General features: G+C 44.1%; 1 protein-coding gene across 3 annotated transcripts in view; it reads right to left on the reverse strand.

Annotated features, from left to right (window-relative positions):
• Nucleotides 1–10,227: 10,227 nt before the first annotated feature.
• The window catches only part of KCNH5 (potassium voltage-gated channel subfamily H member 5), a 223,407-nt gene continuing 208,319 nt past the window's right edge, over nt 10,228–25,315 (reverse strand). For all 3 annotated transcript variants that reach the window (XM_039538887.1, XM_039538889.1, XM_039538886.1), the window contains one exon: nt 10,228–11,382. In XM_039538887.1, coding sequence (XP_039394821.1) covers nt 10,438–11,382 — 945 coding nt within the window. In that variant the 3' untranslated portion in view covers nt 10,228–10,437. The remainder of the gene's footprint in view (nt 11,383–25,315) is intronic.

The raw sequence follows: 25,315 nt of genomic DNA on the forward strand, positions 1-25,315 counted from the left end.
AAGCAGTCTGATACCACAGGGACGGGTACAATATAAAAACCCAGAGGCTATAGAGAAGGACCTATATTTAATTATCCACACAACTCTCCAATAGCCAGGGACAACTTCAGTCCTCATGCACACCAGGAATCTGTATATTTGAAAATCCCACTCAAATGACCTGGATGTTTGTCAGTTGCCCTTTTCTGTGGGCGGTGATGGGTATAAATGAAACTGTCACTTTCAGAACATACATGTAATAAGTGTATATGTTTACTGTAAGTGTTTGATGACTTTCCTTGAAGTCTGGTGTCAAGTCCAGGCTTTAGCCAATGCCTGCTAGAAGGCTTAATTTATTTATATACAGCAGTTTTAGAAGATGCCAACCTTCTCTAGTGTCTGGTTGATTGATATGTATCTGCTCCGAAACGCACTTCACTCCGGCAATAGGCATCAGATACCTCAGTGCAGTATATAAACTGCAAGCAGACAGCTAAGCATTCAGAATGTTCTGTGTGGCACACTCACTCAAGCAACTGCCAACCCCATCTACTGCCTATTCATGATATTTTTCACATATACTTATCCATATGCTGTGATGAAATGTAATTAGGTTTAAATTATGAGTAGCTTAAGTAAAGTCATCCTGCAGTCCTTAGGCAAAGCTCCCAGTGAAGCCAATGTGTGTTTTGTCTCAGAACAGCCAAGTTTGAGAGACCCCCAAGTTGCTCCATCACCACTCAGAGTAGCCTTTTTGTGAAAATCCATCCTCTGGCTACAGGATTCTCACAGAAGACTGCAATAATTTTAAGATTCGGGGGGTGGGAGGGGAATTTCAAACGTGCCTCGGTGATTTAGAAGTTTACGTCCCATTTTTGAAAGTGACATGCATGTAGGAGCATAAATCTCATCAAACGTTAGTTGCAGTTAGGCTCCTATGTCACTTGGGTGCATTTGAAAATTTTACTCTAGAGTTTTTAAATGTTTGATCTAAATATAAGCCATCTGTGACGCTCCTCCATTCTCCAGTGCTGCAGTTTACTTTAAAAGGGTGGAACAGATTAATAGTGGGATGTCTGTCAGTCTTGACAAAATCTATTTAAAACATTAGACATATAAATCATCTCCCCCTCCCCAAAAATAATTACAGCGTAAAGCATGTCTTCACAAAAATACTTCACATTAAAAACATCTTCTTTACAAAAGTAACAAACAGGTGCTGTATAAAAAGACAACTTCTTTCATCATTCTTTACATTTCAGATTTTGGACTCTCTATATAAAGCTTCTGAACAAGATGGTAAGAAAAATATATTGTTAATAACAGGAAAACACCCAACAATTTTGTAATCCACCTTGGGAATTACACTTGAAGAATGATCTGGCAAGAGTGTGTTTACAGGTGTAGATGTCTTACAAGTATTGGAATTAGGTTTGGGTGTTATTTAATGTCTTGACTGAGTTGTCACTACGTTTTGCAACCTTTTATGCCATAGTTTATTTACAAAACCTGTACTTCTAATTTCAGATTTTATGTAAAATTTACTCACTGAAATTTCATTTCTTGACAGAACCGATGCAAGTTACTAGGTCTGAGCATTTATTACACAACATAGTGAAAGAAAGAAAAATCCTCTTTTAGAAGTAACATATAATTTCTCACTACAACCTCACCTGCAACCCTTTTGTTGTATTGTGTCTGAATTAGAATGCAAGCTCATTGACGCAGGGACCCTTTTCATGGTCTGTTAAGTACCACACACACCGACTGTACACTGCTGTAGAATCAATTCTAAATAACAATGTGAACAGATTGCAGTGTAAACATACAGATAACAGTTCAGAACCAGAGGCGCCGATTCCGTGGGTGCTCCAGCCCTGAAGCACCTACAGAAAAAAATTAGCGGGTGCTTAGCATCCACTGGCAGCCTCTCTCCCCAGTGCCTCCCGCCCAGCAGTGGCCCTGCTGATCAACTCCTCCCCCGCACTCCCAGCACCTCCTGGACACCGTAGAACAGCTGTTCTGCAGCGTGCGGAGGGCGCTGGGAGGGAGGGGGAGGAGCAGGGATAGGGTGCACTCGGGGGAGGGAAGAAGTGGAGCAGGGGCAGGAAGAGACAGGGCAGGGTGGGGTGGGGGCTTGGAGGAAGGGACGGAGTGGGGGTAGGCCTGGGGCATGGGGGGGTTGAGCACCCCCTGGATAGAGAGGAAAGTGGTGCCTCCGTTCAGAATGATAAAAGCTTAAAACTCACCACATCCCGAGTTCTTTAGGTTTTGGATGTTCTTCTAGAAGATCTGCTCTAGAAATTATTTTGGGGGAGTTCTCTAGTCTGTGTCATACAGGAGATCAGAGGAGGTGATCACAATGGTCCCTTCTGGCCTTGGAATCTGAATATTTCCGAGCAGCAGAGCCGGACTAGACCCCAGGCCTCTCGAGCCCCAGGACAGTGTCCAATCCACCATGCTTCCCACATATAGGTGATAAAACCAAGCAACCCCCTCAAATCTCAGAGTCTGTACCCCACACCTATCCATGGCCTGTCATCTTCCCATTTTTTTTCTATGCCATCATCACGTGCTGTATATGTCTAATTCAATTTAAAAGACTCTCCTGGCAGGGAGCCGGTTGACTGTTACACGCCACAAACACCTATGAGTTATATGAATCATATACAGCAAAGGGCCTCTGTAGGTATGTCTACACTATATTAAACCGCCCACCCCCGGCACCGAATCTCACAGCTCGGGTCAGCTGACAGGCTCACCAGGGCTCAGGCTGTGGGGCTATAAACCTGCAGTGTAGACGCTCGGGCTCGGGCTAAGAGACCCTCCCTCTTGCAGGATCTCAGCGGCCAGGGTCCAGCCCGAATGTCTACACTTGTAATTCTGTAGCCTCACAGCTCAAGCCCCGAGACCCTGAGTCAGCTGACCCGGACTAGCTGCGGCCATACCACAGGTTTTTATTGAAATGTAGACATACCCTGTGAGGTCACATAACTGCCTGCAAAAAAAGCTGAAAAGGGCCTAGAATTTTAAAGAAAACTGTGAGTAGGGAGTAGGCCACCAGGATACCATGCCACGGATTTAAGGTCAAACTTTCAAAACCGATCCATGAGTGACTTAGGAGCCTAGGGCTTTGTCTAACAGACCAATGTGGTGCCGTTTTAACTATCCCCATGTAGGTAAAGCAGTACAACCCCCTTCTAGGGACACAGTTATACCAGTATCAATGTGCTTCTGTATAAGATGGGGAATAAGCCATACCCGTGTACTCCGTTATCCCGGTCCAACTGCGTCCCCGCTAACACTTGCACTTTTTTAGTAGCAAATCACACCCATCTGCGACATAGTTATACTGGTGCAAAAACCTAGATCCCATTTCCAAACATGATTGAGGCCCAGTCCCGCCAATGCATATAGGCACCAAACAACCACAGATTTAAATGGGAGTTAGGTGCCTAAATGCCCTTGAGGATCTGTGCCTGAGGCACTTAGTAGCCTACGGGTACCTCTAAACAGAAACAATAACCCACAGCGGCATGTCTCAGAGTCAGGGTCTACAGTTTTGGGCTTGCACTCGGGTGCTAAAAATAGCTGGGCCTGGGCTGGAGCTCAGGCTCTGAAACCCTCCCCCTCCTCAGGCTTTGGAGCCCAAGCTCCAGCTCCAGCCTGAACGTCAACATGGCTATTTCCAGCGCTGTAGCGTGAGCCCTGTGAGCTGTAGATCCAGGCCCTCAGACTCACTGCTCCGGCAGGTGGGGGGAAGAGGGGTTGCCGTGTAGACATAGCCTAAGTCTCTAACCCCTCACTAGGTTGTATCAGAAGGTCCACCAATAATTGGCAGATATATTTACCGCATACTCACCGAGCCCTTGCTGAGTATGCAATCTAGCCTGCAATATACTGTCCCACTGCGGTACACAAGACCATTGATCTTTATTGCTGAACATTCACCACGGCTAGTGATTTGATTCGCCGTGCTTTAGGGGTCTCCGAGCTGTTGTGTGTTCTGTCTTTGCATCTGTTCTGTCAACAAAATATTCTTTGATTAAAAGAGCCCACTAGTTTTTCTTCTAGAACTAATTCGGACTGTTTCATCTATTATTAAATGCCCTACGATAGTCTGCTGCACGACTTGTGCTTGATTGTGAAACATTCTGATCCGCATAGAAGATTAAAACAATCTGGAAATTAGAGATCTCGTTTGTTACTTGCATCAAAAAATAAATGTCAAAACTACCTAGAACAATGTTATCTGCATGCATATGATTTAGTTGTGGTTGGTCCTGCTTTGAGCAGGGGGTTGGACTAGATGACCTCCTGAGGTCTCTTCCAACCCTAATCTTCTATGATCCTATGTGGAAATCCAGGCCCCTAATCCTCCCATTGGGTAAGCTTCTACAGACCCTTCACCCCCACTAAAGTCAGTGTGCTCTGCATAGATGCAGGTAAAGGGCCAGGGCCAGTCGGTCAGAATTACATAGACAAATGCTCTGCTCCCTGCCCTGAACTCCCAAAGAGTAAAGATTTCGGGATAGTTTTAGAAAAGACAAGAAAAATACAATCTACCTCTTTCCAGTCCTCAAAGGTACAGAGCACTCTCTGCTCACACTGAAGTGAATGGGAGATGGGGAGCTCATTACCTTGCAGATGTGGGTCTTTATATAAGGAGCCCAGCACCCCCATTTCTCAAATACTCTATTAAAAGTATCCTGGCATCAGGATTCTGAAGCACTATAGAAGGGGCTCATAGCGGAGTATTTATTTATTCAAGAGATTAAGTGTGGTTCTGCACTGAAAACCAATTGTAAAATGGCCTGGTTGGCATTACTGATCCAATTTTTTTGCTTTAAACAGTTTTCTTATGGAAAACACTGTTTCAACAAAGGACATTTTTGTGTGTGAAATCCTATCTATTTTTATAACATTTCGCTTAGGAAAAAAACTGGAAAAACCATTTAAAAAATGTTGAAAGATCCCCCTTTTCAGTACTTTTTGAATAGAAAGTTTCAATTTTTCATTTCAAATGACTTTATCCAAACAAGACATTTCAATTAACCCACACTTTGCCAAAAATTTCAAATTTTTGGCTTTTTATCCCGATTCCTTTGTTCAAAATCTCCAAAATTTTTCAGAGGACAGAAAATCTGTTTTCCAACCAGCTTTAAATGTGAGGCTCCATATTTATGCTGATTTGATGATTTCTAGTTCAACTGTGCTCGGTTTACAAACAATGAAATGGTTTTTTCCAGCTGCCAGCTCTGCAAACTCAGCCTGGGATCTGAACATTATCTGTATTCTTTCGGCCTCATGCATTTTCACCAGAGTAAAGACTTTTGTAGGCCAAAATCAACCTACAGTTCAGACCTGTTGCTTTCAATGAAGTTGGAACTGAGGGATGAATTTGGATCTGCAATTGGAATTTCGCTCCAACACGCTCATTCAGGAGATGATTCTTTCTCATTGATGCCAATGGGAGGTTTGCCATTGACTTCAATGAGAATAGGCTCCAACTCTTACAGATGTGTTAGCTTTGCTGTGCTAACAGGAAGAAAACATAGTGAAAGCTTATTTTTGCCACACAAGTAAATCAGTTATACCCTAATCCCCAGCCCTCTGTAAAGAAAGAAAACTTTTACAAATCAGAAATTAGAAGAGTCAGGCAATACTTAGCTACTTAGGCTTCCATGGTTTAATTACTCAGAGTTTTTGAGCTTGATGTAATTCTACAGCTTTGCTCAAATTATGTCTATAATATTATGCAAAATATGATTTAAGGTGTTTCATTTGTGTTGGAAAGTGTTTGATTTTATATACACTTTTTCCCCCTCACTAGTGTCTTGTCCAGAAAATAAAATCCATTTATGTGTTTGTAAAGCGCTTTGAACACATAAAGCGCTACATAAGTGCTAAGAATTATCACTGTTATTATTATGCAGCAGGAGCATTTGTACTTTTACACATATCTCAGAAATAATCTTAACGCATGCAACTGAATGCTCCCTATATGTCTACTAGAGTGCTGATTCAGGCATCAGAGAATTTTTTGTTTGTTTAATTATTGCACTTATTAAAGTAGGTTTCACTGTTAGTCAAGTTTGATTTGGATCATTAGATCACTGTATTGCTGTGCTTGGAAAATCAGAGTGATATTTACAGGGTTCACCAAACTCATGCTTCCTTAATGAAAAGAGTATACACCATTCAACATCACCGTCAGCCACATCATGCAAACAAAGGAACAAGGGAACTGGAAAACAAGATAAATGATCCTGTAGGTAGCTACTTCATGAAACAACATGTAATGCATTGTTCATTTATAGTCAACAATGTATGGGCCAAATTTTCCAAATGGTAACCACAAAGGTTGCACCTGCAAAATGTGCCTGCAAACACACCTTTGTGCTGCCAGTGAGAACTGCCAATGAGTATCCAATTTGCATGCCCCAGTTACTGTACAAACAGCCATTGCACTCCTTGAAAATTTGGCTCTGTATGTATTGCCTCATATAGATATGAATTGATTCAGTGGATCTTTGTGATGATATAGGAATACCATCGGGGTGCTGGAACAATTTGTATAGTGGGGGTGCTAAGAACCATTGCACCAAACTGTAAACCCTCTATATGATGGAAACCACTTCAAGCCAGGGGACGTGGCAGCAGCCCCCCGCACCCCTAGTTCCAGCACCTATGAATATCAGAGCACAGGCACAAGAATTGACACCGAACCTGGAAAAACCTTGTATGTTCCATGAACTTACTAGTTTATAGTATGCATAGCTTTTAGCCAGTATGCATTTTTAACCAGTATAGTTGTACCTGAACTGTAATCGATACAGTTATCTCAAAATTTTTTCAAGGTCAGATTAGTTTAGTTACATGTTCTCTCATTGAAAAGCCGCATTAAGTTACAGCTAATTTAAGAGTGTAAAAAAATTCCTCTTACATGCCATGCAGTTCTGGTTAATGTTCGTTACAGAGAAAGAACTAAATCCCCCACAAAGGCAAAGAAATTCACAGTTAAGGCTAAAGCTTCCTAACACATCCTGTTATATCCTGCAGAATAACACAGAGGCATATTCCCCTCCTGTTTCATTCATGTAATTTCCTGTTAATATGAAACAAGAGTTCTGCGCACATGGGTCAAAGTCCTGTCCCCTGTACAGTCTGAGTAATTAGGCTATTCACTGGGAGGCTCAGGGGGTATGGAAGGGCAAGAATCCTCCTTTTCGGGCAAATAGCCTTTACACCCAATGAGGGTGCCTTAGCCCTCCGTGGAAGTGGCCGGTGATGGGCATAGTCACAGCTCACCTGGATCTACCCCAAGTGCATTCCTCTCCCAACCTTACCCTCTGTGCTGAAGTGCAGGGAGCCGCAGCTGAGTTGTGCACCACAACGTGCAGGGGGCCTGGCTCCCAGAATTGCCATTCAGGCCTGTGCAGCAAAACCACATTGGTTCCACTGCAAAGGAGAGGGGAGCTGCAGAGACTATAACACCTGGCAAGATTGCTACTATCAACCACATTCCTGTAACATGTGCAACAGCTAGGCACATTGGAGAGGGACCCAGGAAAATTAATTAATTGCTGTGTATCAGCTTTAACCAGAGATTAAAGTGATATCCTTAAATCTGTAAAGCTTGGCACTTAAGATGTACCCACAAAACACATGCTGCATATGTAGCCCCCACACCTCTGTGGACACATAAGGGCGTAAATCCCTAAGTCTGGCCTCCCTTTCTCCAAGTGCAACTTGTATCCACAAAATGAGTTGTGGTTGCCCCATGTATCTCCAGCTACCTGATTTGTACCTGCAGTAGAATAGCAGGTGCAAAAATGCAGCCACAAAAAGGAAGTATGTAACTTTGAGCAAAGTGAGTGGGCCGCTTAGGCACCAGGCTTTGAAAATAATTGTCCACAATTGTTGTTGAAGTGGAGTCTCCCCCTCCCACATCCACACACTTTGTAACTTTCCTGAAGGGTGGGGCATAAGGGGAAAAAAGAAAAGAAAGAAAATTGTGTCCTAAAAGCCTCTGAGAATTGACACAACAGCCGCAATGACGTCTTTGGCTTTGGTATAGTCTTTTGTGGAATTACGTATTTCAATTTGATATTAAGAGGCAAGTTCACCCTTCCACTGCTGTAAATGATTCAGTTTGCACAGGGGAACTGTTTTGGGTTTTAGTTTTTTTTAGATACCAGATGAAAAGCAATGGCTCTGATAGCCTAATTGGTAAGGATGCATACTAATTATGAAAATTGATCTATTTTACCTGACTGATTGTGAAAGCTTTTTGTGCAAATTTGTATTTGCTATAGGCACTTTTTAGAAAGTGGGATTATGACACAGGAGGCCATAAAAGCGCATTACTGAACTCCTCCGTTAGAGTCATTATGGTCCATTGTGTTAGTCTAGGTCAGCAACTATGCATGTTCTAAAACTCCTATGGGCACTTTTGTTGAAAAAAGCACCTGCACAAGCAGTATTTGCCCTGATCCGCAGCTGGTGTAAATTGGTGTGGCTCCATTAAAGTCAATGGACCTGTGCCAATTTCAGACCGCAGTGGATCAGGCCCAAGCAGATTTTAAAGTCTCGCTAGCGTGGGAGATGCATCTTTTCAAAATCCTGTAGCAAGCTGAGTAAAGTTCACCCACGGTGGAGAGTGCCGGCGTAAGCGCCCTTCATAATGTCACGCGTTGGCAATGCATGAATGTGATGCTGTAAGCTAAGCAATCACACACACTGCATGTGGGCTCTCAGTGTGTTGCTCACCAGCCAGCACGGAGGGCGCTGCTGGGCTCTGGTAAGGGGTTGTAGGAGCGAATGACCCCATTCATTGTACAACTGACTGTGCAGGGGCTGCAGTCCTGCACCTTCAGCCTGATCCAAAGTCCAGGTTAAGAATCCCACTGAGTTCAATAGCATTTGTACCAGTCCCCAGATGGGGTTGGATTTCATCTCCCCAGCTTTCCCGCGTCTCCTCCTCCCACAGTCCTATTACCCGGGCTCGATGTGGGTGAAGTGAATGTCACCCTTAGTGAATACGCAGACGGATCTTTTCTCCCCCCGAACTGGCAATTTTAGAGTTACAAACGTCCTTTTAAAAAGGGGGGAAAATTAATGCAACCGTTTAATGTCAGGCTTTGGACACTACTTGCTACAACCTCCCAGTGAGCTGAGCCTGTATTTCCCTCTCCCTCACTGAGACCTTTTGTGTGATGTCTCAGCCAGGAGCCATTTTTTGGGAGCTGCCATCAACCCTTGAAAAAATGGAGTTTCTAACAAGGACACTGAGGTTGTGCCGACACTGCAGTTAGACACCCGTGGCTGACCCGTGCCAGCTGACTCTGGCTCATGGAGCTCGGGCTAAGGGGCTGTTTAATTGCAGTGTAGATGTCTGGGCTCAGACTGCAGCCTGGGCGTTAGGACCCTGTGAGGTGGGAGGTCTCAGAGCTCGGGCTGCAGCCCAAACCTAAAGCTCTACACTGCAATTAAACAGCCCCTTAGCCTGCACCCCGTGAGCCTGAGTCAGCTGGCACGGGCCAGCCGCAGGTGTCTAATTGCAGTGTACACATACCCTGACAGACTCAGACGCTGTAGCTAAGTGTTGCTACAAAAATCGACATAAGGTTATTCTAACAGTTCGGTATGAAGTGTGTTGCTAAAAGGAGGCTTTCAAGTAATAGTTTCTGCCCTCCCACATGCAAAAAGAAATACAGGGCGTGTGTGAGATGTTTTGTTTTGCTATTTTGTACATAATCATTCATTATTATTGTTTCTTACGTACAATGTTAAGAGGAGAAGGGCAGCTGAGATAAAATGCATTGCATGCAGAACACCCCTAGTGATAATCTCCAACATTTAAGACCATAGCCTACTGTCCCTTTAAATTCAGCTGACACCGCCACTTCCTTTATGGGAAACATAAATCTACCACTAGATATACATTATAACACAATGGAACAATACCAGGAAGTGATTCTAACAGAAGACTGAGCATGTCTTCGGCCTCATGTTAATCTACCGTTTAACTCGGCAGAGAGGACAGTGAGGAAAGAAACGCTTAGTTCACCCAGCCTGAGATCAAAACTGTCATGGCAATACTGGCAGGTTGGACCCTGATTCTTTAAATAGTAACATTGCCTTTGTTAAACAAAATTAATCCTTTTATTACATAATAGAGATTATAAATAAATGTAAAGTGTGCATGCAGTCAACTGCATATTATACAAGCAATATCTACGTTAATAATTGTTTTCTTTGGCAGGCCAGAATCCAGCTGGACATGCAATATTTACATATCAAAATCCTTGTTGTGTTCAAGTCATATTGGATGCAAGTGAAAATATATATGTATATATATTTACTGTATACACACACACATATATATATATATGTATACAGGCACATATACACAATTGCATATATACTGTATACATATATACACATAGGTATATGTTAAAAGTGGATTTCATCTTTTTCTGATTCAGGTGATGCAGGCCTTGAAACACTAAAAATATCTTGACAAGGTATTTGGGGGGGCAACTGGGGTGATAAATGGGACTTGGGGGAAGAGGTCTGGGACACGTTCTTTTCGGACAATATTTTTAAAATCTCTGCCACCTGTTTCTCAAGGGCAGTCATCCTGCTGCTTAGCAACTGGATATCCTCTTTGAGTTCATGTTTGACTTCCTGTAGTGTGGTTTGTAAGGCCTGCTCAGGAATGGGGTAAAAGGGGTGTTTTGCATCAGCTTGGATAGGGCTGTGTTCCAGGGGGCTGCGAGTCTCACCAGCTTTATCCAAACGAAGGTCACTTTTTGTTATTCCACTGTCACAAGAGTCTGTTTTCCTCAACGGATTTTTAGTTACACTGTTCTCTGAGTCATTGCACTTGGGGTCGTCGGACAATAGCCCCATTGACTCAGCCTTTGTGACATTATTCCAGTCTTCCTTTTTCTCCTCTGGGGCTCCCATATTGTTCTTAAGTCGAAGCCACCCTTTCCCATTCCCATTTTTCATCCTGATGGGACTGTTAACTTTGAGACATTTTTCAGGGTTGCCATTTGGCTTAAGCTCCATTGCATCCCTGTTGTTCTGCTTGATTGTCTCATTGGTTTTCACGTAAGCCAGGGATGTTTGAATGGGTGTGATCTGAGACACAGTGACCACACTTGTGCCAGTGATAGAGGCCCCATTCTGCATGGTACGGCTCTCCACTTGAAGCTGGTTCCTCTCTGGGTCGATGTGTGTTGTGCCTTGATTCCGCATCTCCTTCTGCTGCTTGAACTTCTGAAAGAGCTTCCTCACGGGGTGGTCCACAGGGATGCTCAGGGTCACTTCATTCTTCTGGCGCAGGCGCTCCTCTTCTTCCTTCTTGACATCGCTGATTTTTCGGAAAATAATCTGTGAGGGATAAACCCAAAACACGGTGAGAAGACAATGGATTTTGAACACCAAACTATGGCTAATGTAACTCGAAGATGTAGAAACGGCATAGTCCTGATCAGAAAAGTCCATGCCCTGAACAGCTTCCAGTCTAATTTAAGACAAGTGGGTGGAACAAAATAATCAAACAAACCAATAAGGGAAGACGCATGGGAGAATGAGGGTAACAGAGACAGGAACATAGGGTCACACAGATTGCAGTGTCCTCAGTTTGGATGTGTCAAGTAATTCAAAAGTGAGGGTTTTTTTAAAGACTAATGTAATGCAGTTTATTACAATATCATACCTAGTGCTTAATTTGTAATGATAGAGGTGCCTGGGCTCAAGCAATTAAGTGCCAGAGCTCAAGCAATTTTTTTACTTTCGTAATGGAGACAGCAAACCCAGAGGTGCCGGAGCACAGCCATGGCAACCCCTGGCAAAAACGAAGCATTGATCATACCACAAAGTTCTCTGGCAGAATGAGCCCAAGGCTGAAGCTCAGGAATTGGTCTGGAACTAAACCATACAATGACCTGATAAACTGGTCTTTGTTTGGTGTCTTAGGAGAAAACAGGATTTCTATAAACAGAGCTAAACAGAAGATGCATAAGAACTAGAATGTGGATAGACGGATAGTGAGGAATCGCAGGAGAAAGTGGGAGGCAAATGAAGGTGGCCTAAGCTAAGAAAGAATCCAGGATGTCATCAGTGAGGTCAGAAGAACTGTTGTGAATCAGTAGCAAGAAAACAGGACACTCAAGGAACAGACCTAGTCACAGAAAGAGAGTCATAGACACAAAACGGGGCACATCTGAACAGATTTAGTCACAGACTGGCAGAACGGGAGTGAAGGATGGGATGGATGAAATTTATTGCATTTGCTTATGCAAGGTGATTGAAAGGCATGTGCTACCCAAAGGCGTTGAACTGAACGAGCCAGGGTAATGTTACAAACCAGCTTGCTACACAAAACATTCCAAAGGGTGACCATTGATCAGAGCCCAAAGCTTTTTATTAAAATGCCTCAGTCCCATTTTGCTAGCTTGGGTTTCTTTCTTTTTTGGAATGAGTGATTGCAAGGCAGGATGGGAAAACTCCCTTGTACCATAGTCTGTGGTGTGAATGATTAGTGGGGCCCACACTTTGATCAAATGGCTCCGCACGTCCACTTTAAAACAGATTTTGGGTGCACAGTTGATTCCACTTTTTCACAAAGTAAAACTCAGTCTTGTATGGTTATGATTATTTATATTGAGTATCTTGGACCAGGACCCTAGTGTGCTGGGTGCTGAACAAACACAGAATTAGAAGACAGTCCTTGCTCCCAAAGAGCTTGCAATCTAAACATAAGACAAGGCAGATGGATACAGACAGAGAGACAGGGGAATACAAGAAAACAGTGAGACAAGGCGGCATGACAGGGAGTGATCACAGCACCGCCAGTGGCCATAATAATAAATCATAGTAATACGTAGAGGTAATTAAGTATTTTAAAATATATACTTCCAAGATCTGCCTGTATATGCAAACACATATTTCTTTTCAAGCCTCACGTAAAATGAACCCATCTTAAGATGTAAGGCCAATTGCATTGGCTTGAATGGAGTTACAGTAGGGAGGAATTTAGCTCACTAAGATAATCTGAAAGCAACATGGACATCAAAGCTCCCACGGCTTCCTCACAGAAACCTTTCAAATAGAGTAAATATATTCTTGTGTGCTGCTAGAAGATGCAGCTGCTTATAATAACGTAGAAAATTAACATGTTTATTATAAGCCCAGTTTAAAAGGCATGGACTCATGGAAGAAGCTTTCATTTGACCTAGATTTAATACATTCATATCTTCATTTAGAAGCTGCCCTTGATTAGTGCCTGCCCTCTTGCAGTAGTCACACCTCTATCAAGCAAGCCACAGGGGACAGAAAATACATTTAATAGAAGCTGCCTTTGATTAAAGAGGGAATTAATTACATTTAATTGAAGCCCCAGTCTCTAAATGAAAATATAGAGGGTTTGTTGTTTTTTCCAAGGGAGATCTACTTAGGCAGAACATATGCACATTTCTCTGACCACTGACCACTGAACGTGCACAGGTGGTGTACCAAGGCCAATGGCTGACTGGTAAGGTATTCAAATGGCTCACAAAGATGACAAAGGTTTCCTTCCCCATCCCTGCTAGACTGTAACAGTTATGCCACTGCTTTGTGTACGGGCAGGTCCCTGGAGGAGGACTGTGGAGACGACGTCTTGAGCAGACATAGTCCCTCTCTGGGCTTGTAGGAGGATTTTAGAATAAAAAGGGTTAAGGTTAGTTTAGCTCGGGTAAGAAAATAGATCTGCTTATTAGCTTGTGTACAAATGCAGGCAGCTAAGCAAGTGTAATAAGTCCTTACCAAAAACATAGGTTCAAAAATTAAAAAAACTGTAACAGCTAGCAAGACAAGTCTGGAGAGCATGCTAAGCTTAAAATATGGCTGATAAAAAAAACGAAGGGCCTCTAATTATCAAAACTGGTTTTAACAGACAAAGGAAAGTTGTGTTGTGGTGTAATAAATGTATAGTAACCTTGACAGGCCAGTCTTATTTTCAAATTTGGATCTATGTGAGACGATAAAATACCAGGTGTAGCCATCCATACATTTAAAATAATCTAAAAGGAAGAGGACCAACAGCCAAGAAAGGGGGCAACCATGAACTGTCCAAAACCTGGCTTTCACCTAAGATAATAATGGTCAATATAACATCACTTGTTTATTATACTGTATGAAAGTCAGGCTTGCTAAAGATAGTTATCACATCCTACCTGATCATACTGGAGCCAGCCAGGATAAGTGGGTTGCCCCTAGGGTGGATCTTTTTGAAAGTCTCTTGATCAAATACTTAGGAATGGTTGTTACTGTATGGCTGTATTAACTGCTTATTACTTAGGGGTTTAGATGTATTAAGAGCAACTGCATAGATATCATTTGGCCTTTGGATTTACTAAAGGAATATACCATTAAATCAGTGTTTGGTGGTACTCTATATTACCACTATCTAGAAACATAATTCCAGAAGAGCTCCTCTGTGAACATGGAAGATGAGCAAGCTGCGTCATCCACTGTTCTCACAGGTGGGCTAGCCCTGCTGTGTGGTTTGTGTAAGGGCAAGATGAAATCACAACCCCATTTTCCCATCCTGCCCCTCTCTGATCCTCTTCAGCATCTTGCTCTGCAGTAGTGAGCAATCCCCAAGCTCCCAAGGACTGATACAGCAGGAGCCCTGGCACAGCTACACAAGGAAGGGCTCTCCCATCCCTGCCAAAGGAAAGAGTTTTTTGGGCTCACTCTATGTGCAGTGCATTACAGGGTGCCGCTTCTACTGGGTATTACTGCACAGGGACAACCTGGAGTCATAGGAACGAACTGTTAGAACTTCCCCCACGCAGCCTGCAAAGGTAGATTAGTGACAAGAATGAATTGGAGGAAAGTGACGTCTTTCTCTTCATCACCCATTACTAACAGAACACAAACAATATTGACTATGGTCCTGTTTTTAACTGAGATTGATTTCTCTTCCTCCCCCCAGGACCAAACACTCACAATTCACCCAACACTAAACACACCCTGTTCTCATTCTACTTGGATTTTTTAATTCTCCTTTTATCTTCCATCCCAAGTACAAAAGGGTCCTGACCATTGGTTAACTTTAAACACAGAACAGAATTCAACATGACTGCACATTCTACACCCAAAAGATCAACTACCTGCTGATTTAACAGAGTCTGTACCTTACCCTCCCCAAGTGGACCCTTCGAAGCTCCAGAAAATTAATGCTCTTCTCTACTTAATATGCGGGAGGCATCTTGCAAGAATACCTTATCCACATGGATATTAGATATGGGCAACACTCAGACATGTGAATTTGGGTTCTGTCCTTCTAGGTGACCTTCACCACAGTCTCTGAACCCCTGGTTAGTACAATGTTTGGTGAACCAAAGTCATTCATGCTTCAGAGATGAGCTGCTTCAGCCTGGTAAGGTATGACATGTGACATATGAGTGACAAAGCAATTCAGCCAATGTTTGGGTGGGTGGCAGACTTTAGTAGGCCATCTTTAGTAGCTTTCAGGTCTTTAGAGGAAAGATGGTCCAGGGGTTAGGGTGCTAGCTCAGGATTCAGGAGACCTGAGTTCAATTCCCTACCACAATCTTCCTGTGTGACCGAGAGCAAGATTGTTAAAAGTATTTGGGCACCTAATTCCCACTGATTAGTCTCTTGGTGCCTCAGTTCCTCATCTGAAAAGTTGGGATAATAAATTGCACTTCCCTACCTCACAGGGGTGTTGTGAGGATCAATAAACAGATTCCCCAGACTGGATCCCTTTTTCCTAGTGGAAATGTGACGGCTGTAACCGGGAATAAACTGATGACTATGCACACAATTTTCATCAGATCTTAATTGTACTGAGGAAGGAAATACCTCTAACTTGCTAATGTAGGGCAAGATTCTGAGCTGGGCTCCACGAGTAGGAGGAAGAGGTTGTGGCTGGAGTTCCTAGGAGGGAGTTCTGCAGAAGTCAGACAGAATACCCACAAAGCTCCATGCTCCAGAGCAGTAAGCACTCACTGCGCTTCCCATTCTGCTTCCACCCAACAAAGGAGGCACAGTCCATAGATCCACCTTCACCCAGTCCCTTTCAGGGATCTAGAAGGGAAACCAGCACCAGCTGGGAAGAAGGCTTTGCTCATCAAGATTCTGGACAGCTCTGGGGGAGATATAAGGGGAGCTCCTTGCCCTCTCTATGGTCAGTGTAAGTGCAACAGATCTAGGATACAATAGCATACTTCTGACATATGGAATGTGTGTATGTAGATGTCATGGGCCCCCAGAGCAGAATAGCTTATCCCGGCTATGATCAGACTGTGTGTGAGCATGCAACATGCATTTAGTAAAGAATAACGTTCCTGACTCGTGCAGACTGTGTGTTATATGTACCTAGAAGAGAAGAGCGTGTTTCTGGCAAGCCTTGTGTTTGTGTGACGTGTGTCTAAAATATTGCAGCATGATTCTGATGTATACAGTGCATGTGAATGCAAAGAATGTGCATCTAGAACCAAATAGCATGTTTCAGCTCTCTTTTGTTTGTACCTATTTATACCTTTGGAATGTAAGGCCTGGTCTATACTGGGGAGGGGATTGATCTAAGATACACAACTTCAGCTATGAGAATAGTGTAGCTGAAGTTGACATAGTTTAGATCGACGTAGAATCACTTACTTCGCGTCCTCGCAGCGTGGGATCGACGGTAGCCGCTCCCCCATCGACTCCGCTTCTGCCTCTCGCCCTGGTGGAGTTCCGGAGTCGACGGGGAGCGTGTTTGGGGATCGATCCCCGATAGATTGATCACTACCCGCCGATCCCGCAGGGACCGTTCAGCACAGTTCATCTCCCAGCCCAGACCATGTACATTTTGGGAACTATATATTGTTATTTCTAGGCAATGTGTTTAATACGGATAGGTCTTGAATACAGAACTGCAGGCCATATCCTCAGCAGATGTAAACTGGCATAGCTACATAGATTTCAATGGAGTTATGACGGTTTATATCACCCGAGGACCTGGCTTAGCACATTTCTGACATACACAGTGTATGTGGGAGGAAAGACCGAGATCATCACAGTTATGGCATGTCCAGGGTGCACAGTGTAGGTGGCAAGCTAATTCGCACCTTCTTGATGTAGTGATCCCCCCAAATATCTAGGCTCTTTCATTCTAGTCATAGCAAGATTAGCATTGGCGTGACACCTCTATGCAAGAAAAATCCTGCCTTTGCGCATGAAAAAGTGGATGCATGTACACACATACCTCTGCCTCTTCTAAAACTTGGTCCTGAAATGTACCTGTTGGCTGAGCCTCGAGTCTCACTGCAGGCAATTGATAAGGCACTGGATGGGGAGTCAGGAGACCTGGGTCCTATTCCCAACTTTGCCACCGAACTATCATGTGACCTTGGGCAAACCATTTCACCCTCTCATTCCCATCCTATCTTTGCCCCTCTTGCTCATGTAGATGGCAAGCTCGTCAGGGTAGAAACTGTCTATCCCTCTGTAAGTGAATACAGTGCCTAGCACAATGGGGCTGCTAGATGTTCCTGTTATAGAAATATTAAAAAATCAGAATAATACATAGACCACGAGAGCTGAAATTTCCTTGGGAAATGGTGACATGCTTATTTTAAACACTTAAACCAGTAAAGCTAGTTCTTCTTCCCCCAACACCTTCTAAGAGAGGTTACACACAGACATTTCCAAAGCCAAGCACTGGAAACAGAAGCAGACCCCAGAGGAACTTAGTTGAAAGAAACTAAATTAATGTCTATGTACAGCGCTTCTCCCGAGGTAAGGAAACATTCTCCTTGTTCACAGCAAGTGCTAAACCTCTTAATGTGATGGGAATTCAGTGTCAGAATTCATTTCCTTTACGCAAGGGACTGTGACCATGTGCTCTGTGACACAAAGCTGTGTTGTGAGACGGGGCTGCTGCTTTCCTTCCCTTTGATGTATTTATTCTGAAGGGTTATTTGGGGGTTGCACATGGGGGGAGAGGTTGACTATTGCGCTAGTGAAGGTTAAGTAAAGGTTAACTGACTGTCAGCCCTCAAAACTGAAGAGTTTTGTTTATCTACAAGGCAGGAGCAGTACAGATAGCAGTAACCTGAGATTCTCCATGCTTATCTAAACCCTGATCTGTCTTTCATCCTCTCGTGTAATGAAAGGTAATCCAGTCTGAATGTTAATCCAACCCAATACTGGGCCAATTCCAAACAGAGACTCTACCAGCTGTGACCAACACTGAGCAATAGTTACATTTGATACAGAGCCATTCCCAGCAGGTAGAGTGCAGTGTAACCAAACCTAAAGACAAACCTTGAAGTCTGAGGCAGGAAGGAAGGATGAGAAAACTAGTTAAAGCCTGGGACATGCAGAGGCTCTCCCTTTTCTATCCATTCTCCAGACATTCTGCCCTACCTATGAACTGGTACCCTTGTCCATCGCTTTGCAATGTAACCCTTGTCCTTCCCCTTGTTTGAACATGCCTTGCAAATAGCTATTCCCTCCATCCTCAGAGGTTGGAGTACCACCACTATCAAAAGTATTTTCAAAGGCCAGTGAGTGGAAGGATGGATTACAATAAGCTTTAAAGAAGACATGTATTTCATGCCAGGTGATATCTTCCTATTGCTAGGATGTCGTATTGTTGTTTTTATGGAATATAATACATGGTTCCACCTAGTCAAATGAAATGTGTGGAAATACACGTGTTGGATATGGCACTCAATTTTCATGGTAACAAGTCCAGTGGCAAAATAGATAGATATTCTCATAGATTCTGAGCCAGAAGGGACTACTGTGATCTAATCTGGTCACCTGTATTACATAGGCCAGATGACTTCCCTGAACTGATTCCTGTTAGAACTAGAACATCTCTTTTAGGAAAACTTCCAATCTTGATTTAAAAATTGCCAGTGAGGGAGAATCTACCACAACCCCTTAATATATTGTTGTGATGATTAATTACCCTCACTGTTAATCATTTGCATCTTATTTCCCATCTCGATTTGTCTTCCTTCAACTTCCAGCCATTGGATCTTGGCTGGCTGGCTGGATCAAGATTTTCTGAAGTGCCTTCGTTTTTGGGTGACCAGCCTGAGACACCTTAAGGGGACTAATATTTCAAAAGCATTGAGCACCCAGCTGTGGAGGCCAGATGCCACCTAAAGTGGAATTTGTCTGGTGAGCCAGGCTCAGTGATCTTGTTCACAACACATTCCAGCACCTCCTTAACTCTAGTCTCGGGGAAAGCTTGAATCAATGCCAGCTGCTTACACTTTTTTATTTGTTCACTGTGACGCTCATGGGCTTCCCAATGAAGAGGGAGCACACAGGGCATATGGCCATGAAATGGCTGGCTCAAGCTGGGCAACCAAAATCACCGGTCACTTTTGAAAATCCTGTTCTGAAAATAAACGGCAATGTTTCTCTAGCTACGGTTCTTATTGAGTTCCCATCACCGTAGAAGCTGAGTGGCTCAGCCTGAAGTATTGATCCCCAGGTATGGAAGTGCAATTATCCCCATTTTACAAATGGGAAACGGCGGCACTGAGAAACCAAGGGCTTGTCCGCATGGGGATACTCACAAAAGTTAATCCAAATTATCGTTTAAAGTGGATTAACTAAACTGAATGAAACCTCTGTGTGGACATTTATTCAGCATTAAAGTGGCCTTAATCTGATTTATCTTGGTCTACACTACACTACCTAACTCTGTAAGTGTCTACATTACAATGGTGCTCCCACCAATGTAACTCGCTCACTACACTGATTTAATAACTCCACCTCCGTGAGAGGCGTAGCACTTATGTTGATGTAGTTAGGTCAATGCAGTGTCAGTGTAGACACTGCGTTGCTTACATCAATGGTTGCTGCCTTTCAGAAGCCATCCCACAATGCCCCACACTGACAATTAAATTGATGCAAGCGCTCCTGGTGAGAACATGCATCCGCCGACACAAGCAGTGTAGTGTGGACATCCAAAAGCAGTGTGGTGGCTGTAAGTTAATGTAACTTAGGTTGATGCAATTTGGCAGTATAGACTTGCCCTTAGTTTAATTCACTCTCTAGAAGTGAATTAAACTAAATTGAATTCAGGTCACTTTAATTCTGAATAAGAATATGCACACAGGAGTAAATGAAGTCAACCAAGGGCTTGTCTACACTTAAAGTGCTGCAGCAGTGCAGATGCACCAAAGCAGCTGTGTTGCTGTTGCACTTAGTGAAGATGCTACCTACATGGACGGGAGGGATTCTCCCCTTGGCACAGGTACTCCACTTCCCCAAGAGGTGGTAGCTACCTGAGCACTGTCTACACTGGGAATTTGGTTGGTATCACTGTGTCACTCTGGGGTGTGGATTTTCCAGCCCCCTGAGCAAGGTAGTTATATCAACATAGGTTTGTAGTGTGGACCAGGGCTAATCCTCTTTAAATTCTCACTTTTAGTTAATTCAGATTAACTTTCTTGAGTGTCCCTGTGTAGACAAACACTAAGTGATCTGCCCACACTAAGTCCAGGTCTACACTACAGACCTAAATCAAATGCCAAGTGAGTGGATCTCTGCAGCCACAAACGTGAACAGATCAGGGGCTACGGTTAAGGGGTGGAGGGATGAGAACAGCTAAACCAAACCAAACCAAACCAAAAAGAGCAGATGTAGCCAGCAGAAGGACAACCAAACAATTTGTGACAACAGCAAAGCAGCAGCAAAGAACGCGGCAGCACATTAAGGGTCTGATCCAACTTCCATTAAAATCAATGGAAGTCTTCCCACACGGGATGGATCAGGCCCTGAATTGGCCAGTCATTTAGAATCCCGCACTGGCTGGGTTCCTCTGCCAGCAGAAGGCACAGGGCAGTCGCTCTGCTCATCTTTCTGACTCAGCTTTTTACACAAACAGGTAGGACTTGGCCTTTATGGGCAGAAATTAAAGAAAGCTAAAGCCGCAAGCACCAAAAGCAAACTTCTGTGCAGTATTCCCGGCGCGTCTTTCCTAATGCAGCAACTGCACCCATATTTCAAACTCCGGCTTGAGGCTGCTTCACTCTATTCGCTCCCCTGTAAATCTTTATGACTTCTGAGCTCACTGTATTAATATAAACTCTTGGGATGCATAATGGCTGGCTGGAAATGATGGCTTCATTGTTCTTCAGGCCGGTGTACTCTTTAGATATCTTTACTTTGATGTGAAATTCAGTCTTAAAAACAAATTATTCTAACCAGTATTTTAATTGCTCTCCAATAAATTCTGCTTAATCCTCCTGTACCCAGAGCAGTGTTTTGCCTTTAAAACATTGCTCCATTTGCATGGAGGGAAGAAATCACTATATGTGACTATGCAATAAAAATGATTGATTACTGTGCAATTAGTTAATCTCCAGAATAGGAATGCTTCACGAACAATCTTTCATGCTGGATTTAGGAGGAAAAGAAGCTTTCTGTGGCTTAGTCTGCTGGTTGCTTGAAAGAAGCTGTAAATAATAGCCTTTTTTGGAAATTTTCATTGATCCTGACTTCACAGATATTATAGCACGCAAAGAAAAAAAGGCCTCCTGCCAGGGACATTTTAATTTTGCTGCAGATAAACCATATTCATATAGTTTTGTTGTAAACTATTACAAAATTGACTGGGGAGAGGTATGAAGATTTCCATCAAAAATAACAAAACAAATGTCATTAGCAGGAAAAGGAGTTGAAAAAAACCTTTCAAAGGGAATTTAAGAACATGTGCTGGAAAGCACGTCATAGAATCTCAGGGTTGGAAGGGACTTCAGGAGGTCATTTAGTCCAATCCCCTGCTCAAAGCAAGACCAACACCAACTAAATCATCCCAGCCAGGGCTTTGTCAAGCCAGGCCTTAAAAACCTCTAAGGAGTTAATCTCATTTCTGCAGCAACACTCAAGACATATAATGTACTCTCTAAGTACCTCCTTGTAACCTTGTAAAGAAAAGGAAGGGTACTAACTGGGGGAGACCGACCAGGAGACCTGCACAATAGCCACTCTACAGGCAATTTACAGGAGCCCAACACCCCCCGCATCACCGCGTTACTACTTGCTCTGTGCTGTAGTCATTAGATATCTTGGACCAAAATTTTAAGCCACTTTCCAATCTGCATTCATGACCAATTTGCACGGCACCCACTTGAGCTCAGGGAGAGGCATCTCTGCATCCAGACGGAGCAAAGGAGGCTGATCGGTTTGCAAACAGGCAAGCGTATTCAAGAGAGGCTAGTTGGAAATTTGGCCCTGTCTGTCATATGCTTGATGGAGATCTGAAATTCTACTTAACTATTTCAAAACACCTCTAGCTTGAAGAACAGGCTGTGATCTCAGTCCCATGCATCACATGCTTTGCTAAAACATTTAAAAACTGGGAGAGGTCGACCACTGGCTAGTAGGAAGGCGGAGCTATTTTCAATTTTCTCCTGTATATTCCACAGTGCCCAGACTGAGAGATTAAATTAAAACACAATTAAAGGTTTACCCTTTTGTGGGAATTCAGTTTAAGATGAAGGGCCCAATTCTATAGGCTTGTGTCGAACGCAGCGTTAGCTCAAGGTGTAAATTGAGTGCTGCCCCTAACCAAACTCCCAGGGGCACACAAAAATCTTGAGTTTGAGTTCAGTGAGGCTTTAAACTCAAGCAAGCTGGCCCATCCGAGGGGGTGAGCTGAAGCTGGCATGCTGCTGATGCTGCAGCTGGCAATACAGGGGGGACACAGCTTGAGTGCACTTTTGTAGCGTCGCTGCTCCCACTTGGGCTAGGTTCAATCAAGAGGAGTGGAGTATAGATAATTTGAGCTAACACCGCAGTGAAAACAAGTGCTCTGTTGTGCTGAGTCACTTAGGCCACTTTCTCAACCTGTGGGTCGCGACCCAAAATTGGGTCACCAGAATGTGTCAAAGGGTCCTGTGGGAGGCCCAGGAGGGGAGGAGGTTGGGTCCTGCCCCCCAGGATGTGGGAGTCCCTGAGGGGGAGTGCAGAACCCACCCCATACTTGCACAGCAGTCACCCCACAGTGGCAGCTCCTGAAGCAATGGTACCATGGAACTGGCTTGGGTCAGCTCCCCGCTCCCGGCATTGGAATCTGGTGTCTGAGGTCACAACGCCACTCAGGTTTGGCCCTGCTGCCCCTCCGCCATGATGACAGAGGGGCTGGCTAGGCCAAATCTGAGTGAGCGGCGCTGTGACGCTGTGCACCACTCATACAAAATGGGTCTGCCCGGCTCCCCATTGGTGGAGCTGAGCCAAATCTAAGGGGTGCTGCACCCCCGGAGGTCACAATGCCTAGAGTGGGGAGCTGAGCCCTGCCAGCCCCACAGGACAGGAGTGGCAGGAGCAACCGCTATGGTACACACAGTGTACCTATTAAGTACTTACTACTTATTATGTTCATGTATATATTATACATGGGGGTAAGAAATATTTAGTACCTGCGTGTTTTTTGCACTAAGGCTATTTACTGGGCTGCAACAGGCTATCAAGGTTTCCAAATGGATCCTGAGCCCAAAAAGATTGAGAACCACTGACTTAGCCAGTGCAAACTGGATGTGAAATGCTACCAAATCAGAACTGCAGGGTAAGGATGAACTGGGCCCTTATCTTGAGGGATGGACATTGGATCCTAAAAGCGGTATCAGAACAGGTTTAATTAGAGGTACGCTAGACTTTTAAATTAGGGAACAAACCCCCTGCCACACACAGTTTTGGGTAATGTTAAGTTCCTTGAACTACTGCAAGCACATTTTGTGAGGATAGAAAAGTCTCACATTGCATATATTTAGCCATCAAACCAGCCTCACTTTAAATAACACCCTTTGCTATTTGCACCCTGTAAGGAAAACTCATTTGTTTTCATTGTTGTTCATTTCACTTTGCAGAGAAATGCAACTGCGGATGAGTGCAAAACATGTTTTTAATCACTGGCCATTCTGTTCTATTTTGGTTTTTATGCCATACCCTCGCCATGCTATCTGTGCCTAAGTAATGCGACTCACATCTGACAATGTGGATTTCTCCCCTTCTTCTCCCGAGGGGAAATATGGCGGGTTGTTTTTTTTATCATTATTTTAATGGTTGTATTTGATGCCTGCTGTACTCTGGGTTTCTAGTTCCGAAGGCATGTTGAAGAAGTGCTTCTTGCACCTTGGATAGACAATAAGATGGAAATTCAACATACAAACAGTCACTGTTATTTTAAACACTAATGTAACAGCCAAGCACAAAATGGTGATGCCCTGTAAGATGTACCCGCTCACACCTGAAATGCTTCAAACCTCACATAGGGCTAGATCCAGCAAGGGCAGCATGTGTCTGCGCTGTCCTGAGAGAAGATGCAGAGAAGTACTGACCACAGGTGCCCACTTTTCTAAAGTGCTAGGGGGTGCTCCTCCCTGGGTTCTGCCCCAGGCCCCGCCTCCACCCCTCCCCTTCCCCCAAGGCCACACCCTGACCCTGTCTCTTCCCACCACTGCTACGCTCCCGCCCTGCCTTTTCCACCCCATCCCCCCCCAGCGCTCCCCGCCCTCCCCCAGTGCCTCCTGCATGCCGTAGAAGAGCTGATACACAGCAGGCAGGAGGCGCTGGGAGGGAGGAGGAGGAGCCAATTGGCAGGGCTGCCAGTGGGCGGAAGGCACTGGGAAGTGGGGGAGGTGCTGATGGGGGGGCTGCCAGTGGGTGCACCCACCATTGTTTCCCCAGAGTCGGCACCTATGGAACTGAGACTCAGAGAGGCACAATTCCTCCCCTGAGGCCACCTTGTTCTGATATGGGACAGTTAGTCACTCCTCTTTTCAGGATGCAACTTAGGGCTTATCTACATTGACTGAAATAGATATTCCAAAATAACTATTCCACTCTAGCTATTCCAGAACAACTCCCTCTGTGGACCCTCTTATCCTGGAATAGTTATAGTTCTTTGAATGCACATCTTGACCTACTCCAAAATAACATCCCTGTGTAGCAAGCCCTTACTGTGTGCCTGGCTGGTGGGAAGAGGGAGGGGCAGACCCAAAGCTCCTCCCACTCTCCACCCTTCTCTCTCCCTCCCTGCCCACTTGCTCACAATAGGGAGTATCAGGGGGTCAGCCTTTGCTCGCCCCTTATCCCCACATCCAGAGTTGGAGCTGCAATTGGGAGTAAAGAGCAGGGAGGCTTTACTCCCCTTTATTCTCTTGAGTGGCCAAGTAAGAGCTATGGAAAACCTAGTCCACAGATTATTCATCCATTTAATAGTCTTGCTGTCCTCCCTTCTTGAGCCTATTTCCTGCTCTGTGGGGAGAATTCCACTGAATGACACTGAGTTCCTGTA

The sequence above is a fragment of the Mauremys reevesii genome, linkage group 4 (assembly GCF_016161935.1).
Source record: "Mauremys reevesii isolate NIE-2019 linkage group 4, ASM1616193v1, whole genome shotgun sequence".
Lineage (NCBI taxonomy): Eukaryota > Metazoa > Chordata > Testudines > Geoemydidae > Mauremys > Mauremys reevesii.